At 44.6% G+C, this 16,368-nt stretch overlaps 1 protein-coding gene across 7 annotated transcripts in view; it reads right to left on the bottom strand.

Annotated features, from left to right (window-relative positions):
* Window positions 1-16,368, bottom strand: part of tanc2b (tetratricopeptide repeat, ankyrin repeat and coiled-coil containing 2b) — a 146,290-nt gene that overhangs the window by 70,613 nt on the left and 59,309 nt on the right. For all 7 annotated transcript variants that reach the window (XM_030098225.1, XM_030098227.1, XM_030098226.1 and 4 more), the window contains exon 3: window positions 4,455-4,526. In XM_030098225.1, the coding sequence (XP_029954085.1) occupies window positions 4,455-4,526 (72 nt within the window). The remainder of the gene's footprint in view (window positions 1-4,454; window positions 4,527-16,368) is intronic.

Genomic DNA, 16,368 nt, shown 5'->3' on the forward strand with positions numbered 1-16,368 from the left:
AAATTAACCTAAAAATAGAATCAATTCCAAAGTTTTCCTGTTTGTTTCAGAGCAAGAACCACAAGTCTGTCATGAAAACGCACAATTAATCCGCTGATTGTCAACTTGTCTGACTTCAGGACCCAGCGCCCCGACACAAATAAGAAAATAAATCACGATGCATATCCAATCAGTTCTGATGGCCTCATTAGACATTTTTAACCTCCTTTGTGTTCAAAACAATGAAATTCCAATCTGATATTCTGTCGTGTTTCATCACGGTTCATTAGAAGACGGGAGTATTAACACACATTAAAGCGCCATTATAACCACCTGCTGTTCAGGAGGGTAAACAGACGACACTACATTGACTTTTCTTTGCCAAGACAAAACGCAGCGTGACTCACTCGAAATGGGCTCCAGACTCTGTTTTGGGTTCTGACCCACCAGTTGAGAATCTATTTCAGTCCACGAGTTTTTTTTTTGTTGTTGTTTACATACAGGAAACTATGTTCAGCATCAGTGCTTCAGTCTCTGGACCGGGATGTCAGCGCACTGCCAGTATTGAATGCAACTAGATTGGCGTGACCCAGAAGCTGCAGAAGCCCTGAAGGCAACACGTGCCGACCCGGAGTCTGCCTGACCTCTGGTAGCTTCACGGAAACACAACACGCCGCCATGCTTTTCTCTTTTTTCATAATAATAAAGGAGGATTTAGAACCATCTGAAATGTGTTTAAACAAGCCGGAAAAAGCGCACAGTCATGACCACGAGAGAGCTTTTTATGTACCCCAAAAAAACCCTCTCACAATGAGCCGTAATTACAGACGGAGGATAAACAACCACTCATTCACTCATCCACCCTCTTTTCCTCTCTTGGTTCAAAAACCACAAATTATGACAACTTAGGGACTTTTTTTTTTCCCTTTTAGCTCAACACACACATACACACGTGCACGCACACGCGCACACTCGGGGACACAAAAGCAACCGGCTGTCTGTAAACACAACATCTATTCATACAAATGGGTTCGGTCTGGCCCTTCCCTATAGACGCAGCTGGAAAACCAACTGGTCAAGCAGCAGCCAGAGAGCAACAGAGAGACACAAACCCATTATCAGACTGCAGCACTGTGACACACACACATACACACACACACACACACACACACACACACACTATCAGACTGCAGCACTGTGACAAGTCCCAGGGGAAGCATGGATGATGGTTTGGATTGGAAGGCACAACGGCTGCAGACTGCAAATATACAAGTATTTAAAAGAGACACACACACACACACACACACACACACACACACACACACACACACACACACACACACACACAGTCAGGCAATGCATTTATTGGAGAATGTTACAGCAAAACCAAAAGAGAAAGAAAACAGCTACATCTTCCCACATTAAAATTCTCCACATGTCTGCAGACTCGGGGTATGAATACCAAAGGGAAACACAGTATTTTTGCAGCAATTATTGGTCGTCAAAGATTCAACTCAGTGTTAATGTGTTCCATTATTCACTGAAAACAAACAACTGCACAGCGATCAGCCAATTATTCTTCATATAGGTAAATAAGAATGGAGTGGAAAACAGTGAAAAGCACAAAATGTTTTCTTTGAATAGAAGAAACGGGGGTGGAGGTGGGATGATGGGGGGGGGGGCGGGATCAGACAGCTGATTCAAAACGCTGCTGCGACAAACGCCAAGAAACTGGACCTCATCAGTCCAGTTCTCAGGTCGTTGCACTGGCTTTGCGTCACACAAAGAATAGATTTTAAAATCATTTTACAGGTCTGCAAATCTCTGAAAGATTCTGGCTCCAAATCCACTGCAGACCTTCTGTGATGTTATGATCCGTCCAGATCTCTCAGGTCGTCTGGATCAAACCTGCTTTCTGAGTCACAGGCAAACATGCAGAAGCTGCTTTTAGTTTTTAACTCCAAATATTTGCAACGAAGCAACCGAAAACTGCAGGATGGCCCCAAAACAAAACACACTGAAGACCTCTCAAGAAAGACAGAACAGTTTGTGCTGCACTTCTTTATAAGTTCTCATTTTGATGTTTGGAATAAATAGTATGGCCCTCCTTTGAAAAAAAGTCTTTTTTGCAGGATTTTTGTAGAATATTTTTTAAAAAAGATGCATAGTGGACATGCAGGATGGTCATAATATTAATGTAGTTTTAGTTTAATCTTTCCTTGCATCAGTATTGAAATTTGCTACACAAATCACCCTGGACTGCCGTTCCACCCATCACCACAAGATGGTGTGTGGCGCGACTCCAACCTTCAGTGTTCAGGATGAAGCAGCTCACTAAACCCTGTCGACTGTTCATTGCTTCTGTCTTGTCAAACTGTAAATAACACATTTAGGGCCATTAGCAGCGGACCACAGCGGATCTGAGCACGAAACCACATTTGGCTTTTAGAAAAGAAAAAGTGCCGTGGTTTTCTACTGCTGGGGATCATTTTCATGCTGACCCTGCAACCTTTCTTTGAGCCTGGTAGATAAATAGCCGCTAATGCCAACATAAATTGGTGTATAATGTAAATGATGATGTTAATCAACTGAAAAGAGGCTGTGTTCGGTGAATGTCCTGACATTTTCCAGTGCTCTGCTACAAATCTCTTCTGAAGAAAGCACAAAATATGACCTCAAGCAGCTTGTTAATATGCAGTGTAGACCAGGGAGAATAGCTGGCTCGATTAGTCATCTCGCGTACGAAACAAACGCGGCACACACAAGTTGCTTGCACAAGTAAATTAGACCTTTAGTGTCACTAACAGCAACGAAAACTGTAACAAGGCACATTGAAATGGCATCATGGACAGGTTTCTGATTTCATAACAGGCCTGAGCTAAGGCAAAGTATAGGATAACAATTTGAATATACTGTTAACATTTAGCTTTATCTCAATAATTTAACTGCAGGTTAGCGGCTCATCTGCGTGTTTCATTAAATCTTTACAATTTTTCAAATAAACCAACAGGAGACCAGACCAAGTATAACCAGGTGGTGCGTTTTCAAATTCAAATAGTCTGACATGTCAGACAAAAAGCAACTGAACTCTGTAATTCTCTGGCTGTTTCCACCACACAGAAGTTCCTTTCAAGCCTCATTTACACATTTTCACAGAATTTTCGGGGCGTTTCGAGGTCCGTTTACCGACAACGGTGCTCGGATTTTTGGAAAACGGCTCCCATGGTGGAACTTTTCGAAAGTGTTCTGAGTCCCTCGGTATGTAAACAGCAGCTTGGGCTCTGTCTCCTTGAAACGAGCTACTGCACACTACAGCTGGAGTGAAAAGTTCCTTTGCACATGTGCCAGGATGTGTTCCCAGATTCTCCAGGACTTGGTAGTTTTAGCGTCGACAGTCATCCAGAATAGCAGAACCAACTTCCCTGTCCGTACATAAGTCATTGTTAATGTTTAAAGCGTATTACTCTCTGCATGCATGCGTGTGGTTTTATTCCAAAAACAAACAACAGCACCCACTAGTGGTCTGACAGGAATTTATAATTTTTAGTGTCTCAACGCTGTTGTCAAAATGTTGCTGTGTTAATGTTAAACTTCTCCAAAATACAAAAATGACACTGTTTACACCGTGCGTTGTGTAGAACGAAGTTTGATCCTTCAGATAGAGAGGTCATGAACTCTGCAGTTCTCTGCTTGTTCCTGGTTTTTCCAGCTCATCTCGGATGTTTCCAGCTTTCTCCCACACGCAGGATCGTCGCAGTCTAGAAGCTTTTTCATCTCAGCAGCTTCATGCTAACAGCTAGACTGATAAGTTCCAACAGATTTCAAAAAATGTGAGTGAAAGCAGAGATTAGAGGGGTGGAGAAGGAGTGCCAGTCCCACTTCAGCGGTGAAATCCAGACAACAAAAGCACTAAAGGGAAAATTACAGTGTTTTATTTTAGGTTGTCATAGGAGATGTGCAGGGTCGCTCCAGGCCTCAAAATACACACAGACACCTTCTCATCAAGGTGTTCGATGGAAAAGAGCGAGACATGAAATTGTGATTGCCTGTAATCTTTTCTTTCAGGCGCTAAAATTCCCACAGTTATATACGGCTTATTTTCCCCAAGAAGTAACTCGAATTTACAGACAAAATTACAAGAATATAAAAAAATCGTACAGTGCTCTGCCTGTAAACATAACTTCATTTCCAGCAGCCGTAAAATTTTCAAGCATAAAGTCAAATAAAATACAGTTCTGCAAACAAGGCCTCCATGGGTTCCTTCAGCAAAAACATTAAGGCAGCGAAAATGGAGGCTGGAAGGAGCTGAAAGCGATGCATTACTGGAAATGACAGGGGAAAGGTGGGAAAACAACTCACACATTTGTTTTCAGAGGCTCGTTTCTCTTTCACATATTCACAACAGCACATCACACCCCACAACAAGAGGCACCGGGACGCTGGAGGACGAGGAGGAGCGAGACTCGGATGCTTACCTTGGCCGATGTGGCTCAGGTGAGGTTCTAGACTGGGCGAACGGGGATCTGCCAAGTCCTCGCTCCCTCCATCTGCAGACGAGGAGCAGAAAGAGAAGGACAGGGAGTGAGCGCGGTGGTGCTGGTACCGGGGCGAGGAGGCCTGAGACAGCAGCAGCGCCACCTCCTCCTCCCCGATCAGCCAGGTGTGCGACCGAAGGACCCCCAGCAGGCTGCTCACACACAGGCCCTCAACGCCTTTCCTCCGCGAGCCCAGGCGGCCCCTCATAGTGGCGAAGGGGGTCCGCACCGCCATGCTCAGCTTTTTTCGCCTTCCCATGTTCATGTTAAAAGCCCCACTGGCTGTAGGTCCTTCCGGATGCTCAGAAAGTTAAAGACATTACGGCCGCTGCTGCGCCGCGACGTTGTGATGGAGCCGCAATCGAAGCGCTCACTGGGCTGGACGGTTCAGCGAGCGAGGGCTCGCAGTAAAACAGTGGGCGTTTCCCCGACAGATCCACGTACGGCTAATGATATGAGGATCAATTACGCCCAGGGGAGCAGGCAGGCAGAATTAGCCACAGTGGATGGAGCTGCAAAGAGGAGGTGGGGGTGGGGGTGGGGGTGTGCAACATCAATGGACAGCGCAGTCGGTGTCACCGGGGGATTGTTTCATAATCCTGTTCAAGTGCACATGGATCTACTGTAAAGTACAAACGGCCAGCAGAGGAGGTGTGGAACAAATGACTTGGAAAACAATAGATCCCAGCAGAATTAAGTGAGCTATTATTAAAATCTGAACCGCGCTACACGCACAGAAACAAGCCCAAACCAATGGATTATCTGCGTGTAGATTGAAGAGAGATTGCCGCATTAAGCAGGGAGGCCCCTTTATCTCGGGAGGATTGTATATTTTGGCATTGTGTTTTTTGAACGCAGGGCTCGCCATCAACCCAGAAAACCCAAACAAATACTCGAGTATTATCTCTCCGATCGCAGATTCACACAGTGTGTGCCAGCAGCCACGCAGCAGGCTCGATTGGCTCGCTGGTGGAAAGATCAAGCTTGTCGATGGACGGATAGAATAAGCCATGGGGCATGATTGTATGAGAACTGGGCCAACTCGAGATTGACACTGATTGTGGGAGGGAGTCTGTGTTTGCTTCATGGCCTCAGCCACCATGTTGAATTATCAGTCGTACCGACGGATTGTGAATCATCATGCGACCAAATCATTTCTCAGGAGCGACTCTGACACAAACGCCTCACATGCGCCACTCCCAAAATAGATTTCCACCTCGTGTATCCGATGAGCCGCATCGTCACGTAAAAATCAATGTGTCGAGAATCGATGGGGGCCATGAAGACGATGAGCATTACTTCCACCGCGAGGTGCGAAAGCAAACAAATGCAAACACGCTGAAGACGTGTGACGCTCAGGCTCGTAATAGATGTGGCGCACGGGCTCCGGCGGTACATCCGATGAGCGCCGGCGGGGACGTTTCAGGCCGTTTGTTTATCGTCACGTTGCTCGAAATGTCGCATCTGAGGCCTTAATAACGGCACAGCCCATCTCGTTCGGATGAGTGGTGATACTGTGTGATTTCAAACACTACAAAAGGGACCTCTGATCGGCACTCAAACCGCACACGCAAGCTAGCTCTGGAAACGAAAAGAGCTGCAGGCTTTGCTGGAAATGAAACAACCTCTATTTGGGTTCAATTAAGCGTTGAATGACATATTTATCTTATATCTATTTAAACTACTGCAGTTTTAGAGGAACCGCACACAGCAGAAATATTTACTTTTTAGGAAAGGGGAGCATATTTCATCCTTTGTTTGACACAGAGTTTATACTTTTCTTAACAGATTCTTCTTTTTAGATAAATACTACAACAGCAGCAGACAATTAATTCTTCAAAGGGGGTCCACAAGAAAAAATGAGATGCATTGTAGAGTACCTCTTACTAAATCTTACATGCACATGAAGCCACCTGGTGACTTTCGCTCCGTCTGTCCTGTGACGGATGTATCCAGGGCGTTGGCTAATGCGCGCACATCAATGTTATTCACCCTTAAAATACCAGGCGGTGACATAAAATGGATAAAACCATCACGGCAAATACTGTGAGAAAAAAAAAAAAAAAAGCAGTGGATTAAAATGTTGCCTGTAATCAGCTGGGATCGTCTCCAGAGCTCAATGATGGATAAAGCTGTTTAGAAAATGGATGAGTGGATTCCTCCAACAGGCTCCATTCCCAGTATAGAGAAACACGCCGCTTCTCATAATATCAACCTTATTATACGTTAGTACTCTAAACATCCCCTGTTCAAACAGTTTGGGACTTTTTCTACTTTCCATGCTGAGTGTAGTTCAGGGGTGTCAAACATAAGGTTCATTGGCTGAAACTGGCCTGTGGAATGCTTCAATTTGGACAAAGTTTTCAATAAATTTTGCAGCAGAAAGTGTAAGATTTGCTTTGGGAGACATTTTGGATTTTTTAATAAATATAGACATTTTCATCACATATACTATGTGCCACAACAAAGAAACATTTTAAAGTTTATATTTCCAGGTTATATTTTATCAGGCAACAACTAAAATGGCCTAGTTTAGTTGCTTCCAATCAGAAGGTATAATCTCTCTACAGTGGGTTCAACCATGATCAAAACAAAAAAGGAAAACAGGTGAGAGAATAATACATTTTTGTTTAATTAAAGGTGAATCTCAGCTAACAGAAGCCAGAAATGTTGGTCTAAAAAATAAACAGACTGGAAATCGTTCTACCAAAACTGCTTCAACCACTGAAAGTCACAAAACACGGCATATAAAAGACTTCTCAAACCAGGAAGAGATCTTAATTTCCCTTTAATCCCATCAGTAAAACAAACACACAGCACAATCACAACCAAAACAGACCCGTTGCACCATCATGTAAGGTCATGGACCATGGTGCAATGGCTTCACGTGTGACACTTTCAGAATCTGAGATGTTTTAGTTCTGGAGATTTGAAAAATCGAATCTTTAAAAGGCAAAAGGCCACAAGAAGCGTTCACATCCCCACTCTGTTGGCAGTTCTTTGCAGCTGTGAGGCTGCATTGCTCTGCTAGGATGTCAAAGGAGCGAGCCAATTTCGCACTTGGACAAAGAGTCATTATGGGAGAAGTCAGCGTGACATCTGATAGTGATCCCATGGAGCACGGCGGAGAGCGCCGCCGCCGCCGCCGCCATCATCATCGCTCAGGCCGACTTTGATGAACCTTCCAGTCTTCACAGTTCAATGTGACCTCTGATCCAAAAAGAGCCTTCTTTCACAGGTGCTGTCTGCCAGTGATTACTACAAATTGTGGTCTTTTAACATCACCCGGTGCGAAGCGCAGTACACGTCTGACAGAGTTAAGTTCCCTCAGTGGAGGCGGGAGGACTGATCAGCAGGCTGGAAACCCAACAAAGTCCAAATAACTAATCTGGCGAAGGGACGGTGGAGCAAATTCCAATTTGAAATGGATTTGGTTATGTTTCTGTGACTGATCAATCACTGCACGTCGAGGAAACTAATTGACTTGCCCTGAAACTGCAATCAATGCCTGTCTCTACTCGAGGGGCAGCGCGAAATGACAACGGCCAACAAAGGAAAGAATTTTTTTTTTTAAAAAAGCAGCTGAGCTGTGTGAAAAGCAAAACATCCTGGATGTGAAGGGCTGAGAGAGTTGCATCCTTCAGCTGAACGACTTCCCTGACAGAGAAATGATTCACGGCGTGGTTCCCTTCCGCTTCCTGCCTCTGCTTATGGTTTCTGTGGGACACTAACGTTACCAACTTGTTGTCAATCCCCAGTTTCTCGCAAGGAAAGGAGGAGAGTTCACTAATTAAACGGCAGCTGCTCTCCACGTCCCAGTGCATTTTTCTCACCATTTATCAAAACAATATGTGATGGGCACTGGGGCCAATAAGTCTTCATAGAGTCCATATATCAGCATGCTTTTTACTGACTGCTCAAAAAATATATATATTGTTTTTTGTAATTCACTTGTGAAATGTCAATTTTTGTGCAGGAAATAACCCTTTTCTGTCAGTGTGAATCGATCTGCACCGTTAGTGGGTTCGAGTCCGGGTCGGGTCATCGGGGTCTTTCTGTGCAGAGTTTGCATGTTCTCTCCCTGGGATGTCCCAAAGCTGCAGCTTGGTGACTCAAACATCCCTCCTGCTCAGTGTTAGGACGTGCCAACACACAGAAAGACTTCTGTACTCGACCATACTAATAAAGATCCAGACCGATGCAGCAGCACCAGCGGCAGTTTGGAGGGAAGTTTGAGGGCAGAGAAAATAAAAAAAATGGACTTTCTTGAAGATCGAGTGAAGAAGTTAACATCTTCATAGACCATCTTTTAGGTGTTAGAATCTGTTTAATAAATCAGGGGTGTCAAACATAAAGCCCGTGGGTCAAAATCGTCCCACAAGAGGCTCCAATCCAGCACACCAAACACCAAATTCTCAACATTTTGAAGAAAACATAGGTTTTTTTTTTTAAACACACTTTTTAAGACTAGCAGGTACAACACAACACTGAGATCTGAGCTGAGATTATCGGTGATGCTGTGACGCTAGCAGACTGACATTATCCTCAAAGCCCTGCTGTCAGGGTGAAAAACTTGCATAAATGTGGCCCCTGAAATCGTCCAGAGGGGAGCTGCCTTCAAACTCAGGTGATCGGCTCCAGTTTCCTCCAATCTTAAACGAGATAAAGAAGATGGATTTCTCCTCCAATCCTCTCAGGCTCGTCTGCGTCCACTTATTATCAGAGTCGATGTTAATTTTATCGCAATCCCGTATCAAGACTGTTGTATCACTCCAATTAAATACACACTCTTCAGATCCCCTAACAGGACTCTCCTCTCTCCAAACCCAACTACTGCAGAAACAGGAGGAGACTGTGTTTAACCAAAGGTAATAAAACTTCCTGACATCTATTTAGCACCCAGTAGCCCACACACTAATAAAAACCAAGACGGAGATCATAAATCATATGAAGCCGTCTTGTGCGAGGAGACGTCACGAGGTAATTTTGCAAAATAGGCCACTTTAAAGAGTGCTGGGAGAAAAAAAAAAAAACCCCAAGAATTTATAATTGAGAAGAGAAAATGCCAAGAAGTGAATCAGTGCTGATTCCTGCAGAGAGCTGCGATCCTGACTGCCAAGCTGCCTCTGCTGACGTCTCCGCAGGAAGAGCTGGGATCCGACGGCCACACAGCAAAACTCCGGCGTACCTCAGCACTGCACACAGCCACACACATTCAAAAAACGCTCAACGGCCCGGACCGGAGTGCCTTTTCATCTAGTTATTAACGACTTCCCCGATAATATAATAAAATCTTCGCCTGGCAAATGGAAATCTGCGCATTCTAGAAGTGGGATTAGGCAAACATTTGGCATCTTTGTTGGACAAATTACTTGAGTGATGATCAGAATTGCTGTTCGCGGTCTGCCAACCTAATTAGCACAGAACTTCTTGCATAAGCTAATTGTTTTATCACTTTGGGAGTCTCGAGTTGCAGCGATGGGAAACATTCAGCTGGCCGACACTCAGCCGTTCCTGTCGTCCTCCATTAAAAGGATCAAGCAATTATTTCTGCATCGGATTCAGGTGTCAGACAAACTTTCTACTCTACAGGTCTGACTTTCATTTAAGCTGGTTTTAATCAGATTCACGGCGAACTGGAGCATCTTAATGAGTCGGTGCGCCGAGCCTTGTGAGACCACACACATCTGCTCAGTGGAAATGTTAATCACTTAAAGGAACAGAAAAATTACATTTTATATGTATGTATGTGCATACACAAGCACACTTGAACAGAAAAAGAATTAAAAAGTACTTTTTTTTTACTGTAATTACTTAGATCTTTCAACTTCAATGAAAAGAAGCAAGAATATTCCTTCGAGAATCAGCTGGCCAGTTATTCCATCACTTATTTCTGCCCTTTTCATCTCATATCAAACATAAAAATCACATTCTCTACTACAATTCGAAAGAAAATGATGAATTCAACCTCAAGATAGAAGTCCTGTCTTATAAAATCCCATGAGAGCAGACTGGAGAGAGAAGGAAACACGCCTGATCTGGAACCAGCTATTCTGAGACGTGTTTTGAGAAATCACCAGTGTTGGAGCGGAGCCGTGTGGAGGCTCAGCAGGGCTCGAGTGGAGGGCTTCCACCACTTCTCCTCCACTACACTGCTTCACCAAACGCTAATTTAGCTTTCCATGTGAAACCGGGCCCCAAACAATCTGCTCCAACTGAACCGTGAAGGTGGGGTTTAATCAAATTTGCACGAACTGCAGGTGTTTGAGTTCAAAAAAAGAAAATACAAATGTTTTCAGCTTCACTCCTTTAATCACGTTTGATTTTGCAAAGTTAAACAAAAAACAGAAGAAATTGGTCTTTGGTAGATTATTTTTCTTTGATGTAACAAAGCTTCTTGGAAATTAGTCCCAGTTTTTGTTTTTCTAAAAACACGAATTTGTGAGATGAGCAGAAGAGCTCAGAACTGCCGGCTTTCAAACGGTCTTCATTGTTACAAATTAATAAAAATCCCAGCTCTTTGTGTGATGTTTACATCTGTGGATTCTGAAAAATTTCACTAATTGTCACAAATATGCTTCGAAGCAGCAAATGAAGATAATTGGAGAGGTGGTGAGAATAATTTGTTGCAGGTGCATCGTTCGTGTTTGCCTTCCCTCGAGCTGCTTGACTCGCATCCATCAAGAGGATTTCACCAATCTGCCAACCCACACGCTGCTGCTCATCCCACAAATGCATTTTAGCATCCGTGTGGCTACGCTAAAGGGTTACTGACAAAAAGCACTGCAACGAGAAATAACGTAACAAACACAATTTGCTGATTTTGTGCAGAGTTTAGACTCCAGGAGTGTCTGATGGAAGCAACAGAAGCTTCTGATGTGCGTTGAGACGGGGCCAAGCCGAGTGTTTGTCAGCGGCTGCATTACCTGCAGTGACAGGCCAAAAGACAATCCTGTCAACTCCTGAGCGGCCTTTCACTGAAGGGAAACAAACTGCAGAGGCTTCCAGCGGACGAGGACGAAGACGCCGCTCTGGACTCTTACAGGTCTGCACAGCCAACAGTTTCGCCATCACAGTGTATAATATGCTCTTTTTTCTTTTCTTTTTCAGGCAAAACGCATAAAAACAAGACCTGTACGTGTTCTGAAGGCCTACTGCCTCCTGACAGGAACAAAAACTGAACTTAACATGCATCTCAGAACCCTTTTACACAAGAACATTTCTGTTTCTTTGTTGAGTGTCTTGCAATAACAATGCGATTTGATCGTCTCGCCACACTGTCCATGTTCTCTCACTAATGTTCATAGTGTTTTCGTACGTGTGTGTGTGTGTGTGTGTGTGTGTGTGTGTGTGTGTGTGGCTTCATTACAAAATAGAACAAACAAACCAGCACCCACGAGTGTCTCGACTGCATCATTTTCAGCATTTCTGTTATTTCTGTTTAAACGTGAGACTTTTCTGAAATGAAAACGTAAAACTAATGCACTTTCACCTGCAACGTCACATTAACGAGGGATTTTTTTTTTTCCTTTAATACTGCTTATCACTTCACCAGAATTAAATGAAGCAGATGATGCACTGGTGTATTTCTATGTCCTTAAAATAAACAAACTCCAGCCTGGAGAGTACATGTCTTACCTCTAAATTGAGCAAAACAGCTCTTCACCTCAGAGAATAAACAAACAGGATTTAATTGCCGCACAGATGATGCAGACGGATCCTTACTGTTGCGTCCGTGGCTCATTTGTTGTGCGTGCACACTGGCTCACGCGCCGAGAGCAGACTGTAAATCAGAGGCATCTACCAATTTACTGGGCTGCAGAGGATGCAATAAAAGAAGAAATATCCCGGCGTCCCGGCCGTGCCCAGAGCGCCACGGGGGGATCTGTCTTTGTCCTGTTATTACATAACTGTTGATTACCCAGTGGCCGCGTCGAACTGGAATCCAGAGCTGTTTTTAGCTCACACTATCGCTGCTGCCGCGCACGTTTTGGTCTGTTTTGCTTCACCTGCGCTCTCAGCTGCAACGCGACCTGCACTGACGGCCTCGTGCTGGATGACGCTGCCGCTGTATGTAAAGTCTCATCTTGGATCACTGCCTGTACGACCTGTACATGCACAGGGGGAACGCTTTGACTCAGGGGGTGCAACCTAAGGCGCGCGGGCCAAGAAAATACTGATGTTTTCTAACAAATTTCTTCAGGGAAAGCCGAGGTATCAGGGTGAAACTGACTAAACATGCATCGATCAACAATTTATAAGAGACGTTTTTTGGACATTTCACCGTATTTTCATCAGAAGGTTTCATTAAAATTGGCTTCACGTTGATACTGAAGCATTTTTCAGCAGTAATTTTTTGGTTTTGTGAAAAAAAAAAGAAAAGACAATTTCATCCTTTACCATTCAAGTGTTGCAGCGTTTTAGCTCTTTTTCATCACAGCGTCATCAATGTCTCAGTTCAGGTCTCACTGTTGCATTTTGTCCGATTACTCTTAAGAAAAAGGCAAAAATATCAAATAAAAAATATCAATCTTTTCTTTACAATATTTACAATTTCCATATTGGCTTGCCGGGCTGGATTGGAGCTTCTTGCAGGCCAATTTTGGCCCGCGGACCTTATGTTTGACATCAACAGAATCATCAGATCTGTGTTACTCGCCTCGGAAAACCACCTGGGATCTCAGCGTGTCTCACTAATCCGCCTTTAAAATATACCTTACAGTGGTATACTTGTCCTGAGCGTGACCTGAAATCCTCTACAGCCACAAGGTCTACTTCCTGGCTGGAAATACTGCTAAACTTCCTCCTCTTGCCTCCAGAAAAGCCCAGAGCCCGTGACCCTGGCCGGCGAGGTGTATCTGGAGGACAGCGAGCAGCACGGCGGTGGCGCCGGGCCAGCGAGGTGACGCACGTGTGAGCGGCTGAGTGCGTCAGGCTCTGGCTGGCAGCACCGGCGCTCAGCGGCGTCCTGGATGGATGGAGGTGTGATGATGGGGGAAGCAGGAAGAGATATGTACGAGTGTAACTGAGAGAGATCGAGTGAAAACAAAAAAAAAAAAAAAAAAAAAAAAAAAGGAGGGGGAGTAATGTGCCCTGACTCCCACGCTGCCATTCGATGCTGAGAAAAGCTGTGTCGCAGCGCTGAGTGGGTGGGCTTCGTTTAAAAAAAAAAAAAAAAAACCAACACACACACACACACACACACACACACACACACACACAGAAATAAGAGAGTCTGGGGAGGAAAGAGAGAGAGAGAGGGAGGCCGCATCAAGCATCTCCTACCTCCAGTCTGACACACCGCTGGGGTTATATCACAGAGCAGGGAAGTGAAAAGCACGCAGCAAAAATAACCACACAGAAATGGAAGTGTTAGAAGGATTTTGCTTCGCCCGTCTTGAGACTTGGAGAAAGACAGTGAGGAGAGGAATTCTAAAAAAAAAAAAAACAAAAAAAAAACACACACACACACACACACACACACAAAACGGTGATGACTCCTGGTCTGCCTCGAGGCGTTTCGGTGAAGAACGACTCTTTTGTCTCTGCTCGTCTTTAATCGCTGACGATGACACACAGAGGGACGGAAAGTCGAGCGGAGAGCTGGAACGCCACCTGGACCGCGTCCCTCCATCCAACACGCTCCCTCCACTCACTGAGCCAAGACAACCGCCCTCAACCAGCTTCAACAAACATGAATTATTTCTCCAATCAATCATCACATTAAAAAAAGCTAATTATAATTTCCAAGAGCAGGATTGATTATTTTGTGTCAGAAACTCGATTTACTCAACACCAAAAACAGTCGCAATGATTTACAAATCATCTTCTCAAACAAAAAAAAAAAGAAGTTGTCGGCTACTAAAGTGCAAATTCATCCACAAGATGAGGCAGTGACATTGAGTTACTGCTAAAATGACTCAACAATAAAAGCGAGAGTTGGAAAGTGGAGCCGGCTCTTTACGGAGGAAGATGAATCCGAGGCAGTGGATCCACTCTGACACCAGCTGCAAACATTAGCAAGCCCGAACTAATGAGCCCGGAGAGCGACGGGCCGGAACATCGCCGCCGCTGACAGGTGACGGCCGAGACGCCGATTATCTCTTCATCCTGGCGTCGGCTGGTGGGTGGGAAACATCGGCGAGTGGCGTTAATGTAGTTAAACGCCGCGCAGCTTCAGCCCCAGTCAGACGAGACGGGCGACACGCGCAGGGCTTCAGTAAACTTACATTCCCCACCTTTTACACGGGGACGGAGTTGTTTTTCCCCCTGTTTCCATGGCAACAGAATGGGAGGATTTTCAAAAACTTCCACATCTTCTGTGGCTCTGAGCACCGTTGTCGTGTCGAGACTTTTCCGTTTCAGAAGAAGGAAATCAAACTCTCCTCTGATAAATAAGGAGTCGTAACACAGATGCTCCACTTACCTAACCAGTATTTAACTAAATATTAATCAAAGCTAATGAAACAGCTAGAAATGACAAATTTGCATTTGACTATTTGACATACAGATTTTGCAGATTACAAAGAATTTCTTTAATTTATGCAATGCGAAATATGCAACTATGAGTCAGCAAAATAAATCCTTCTTTGTGAATAATTTACATGCTAGCTTGTCATTTTCGTTCATGAATGATTGAGAGTTATCCGGATTGACTTGTGAAAGCGCCGTCCTGCAGCTGATCTGTGTAAACACCACACACTGTTTTGCAGCATCACCTGCAGTCCCTTTGACCTCCGGCTGCCAGCGGAGAGGCGAGGGGCGTGTGCGGCTCCTGCTAAGGTTGCAGATGTCACTTCTCGGCACCGACAAAGAGTGTTTAATGAGAAAGCCTCCAGATCCTGATGAATTCACACAGCGAGGCTGGGGAGAGCGGCTCCCGCTGCAGCCAGCGCCAGTTCATTATGGCGGAGGATATTTACTGCCTTTCAAATTACTGCTGTGTGAATGACACTCAGAGCTATTACCATACAGCAGCTTAAAGAGGGAGGACTGCTAAACCTGATCCCGGGTCCCGTCGCTCAGGGCCGCCTCTGTTGTGTGGGATTTGCCGGCTTCGCGGCTAAAACAAGAATTGGAAGTTGGTAATGCACCTTAATCTCGCTTTTGCCAGCTCCGCTGGGAATGAGCCGGTTCTCATGACGATCAGTGAGAGCGACACTCGAGGAATTCAAAAAACATGATCCAACCACACAACAGAAAGTTGAAACCCACAAATAACATCCAGAAAAACTGTCACTGTTATTCTGTTTGTAACTCAGCAGACGGCCCTCGTTGAAAAGTCAGGCCAGCTTGCCTGGAGCACCAATTAGCTTCCCAGTTTTGTAAAGAATCCAATTAATTTTTCACAAGAAACAAACACATTGAAAATGGTGTTTCTTCACATGAGGACGCACGGGTAAGTGCAAAAAGTGACATGGCTTCCAGTGAATGTCAAAGTGTTCAGTTGGACGAGAACAGCAGTTTATTCAGTTCGGTATATTATACTATATAACATGTGGGAGAGAGTCTTAGACTTGCATCACGTTTTCAATTTAAGAGAAAGATTTCGTAGCATTTTGTGTGTCGGTTTAACAGCAACGCTCAGAGCCACTGAAAACACCTTTTTGGAAAACAGCTCTCACTTTAGAACTTTTAGAATACGCAACAACTCTGTCTCCATGGAGACGGGAGGAAACAACTTTTGAAAGCGATCCGACTCTGTCTCCGTGTAAACAGAGGAAAACAACTTCTGCACATGCTCAGTAGAGGGACAGTAGCAAACAACGCTCGCCGCCAGTCCATATTCTACGGCGCAATAAATCAGATAAACAGGTAGATGAAAGAAGAACTCAGGATTTGACACTGTTTAAAT

Source organism: Salarias fasciatus, chromosome 8 (assembly GCF_902148845.1).
Source record: "Salarias fasciatus chromosome 8, fSalaFa1.1, whole genome shotgun sequence".
NCBI lineage: Eukaryota > Metazoa > Chordata > Actinopteri > Blenniiformes > Blenniidae > Salarias > Salarias fasciatus.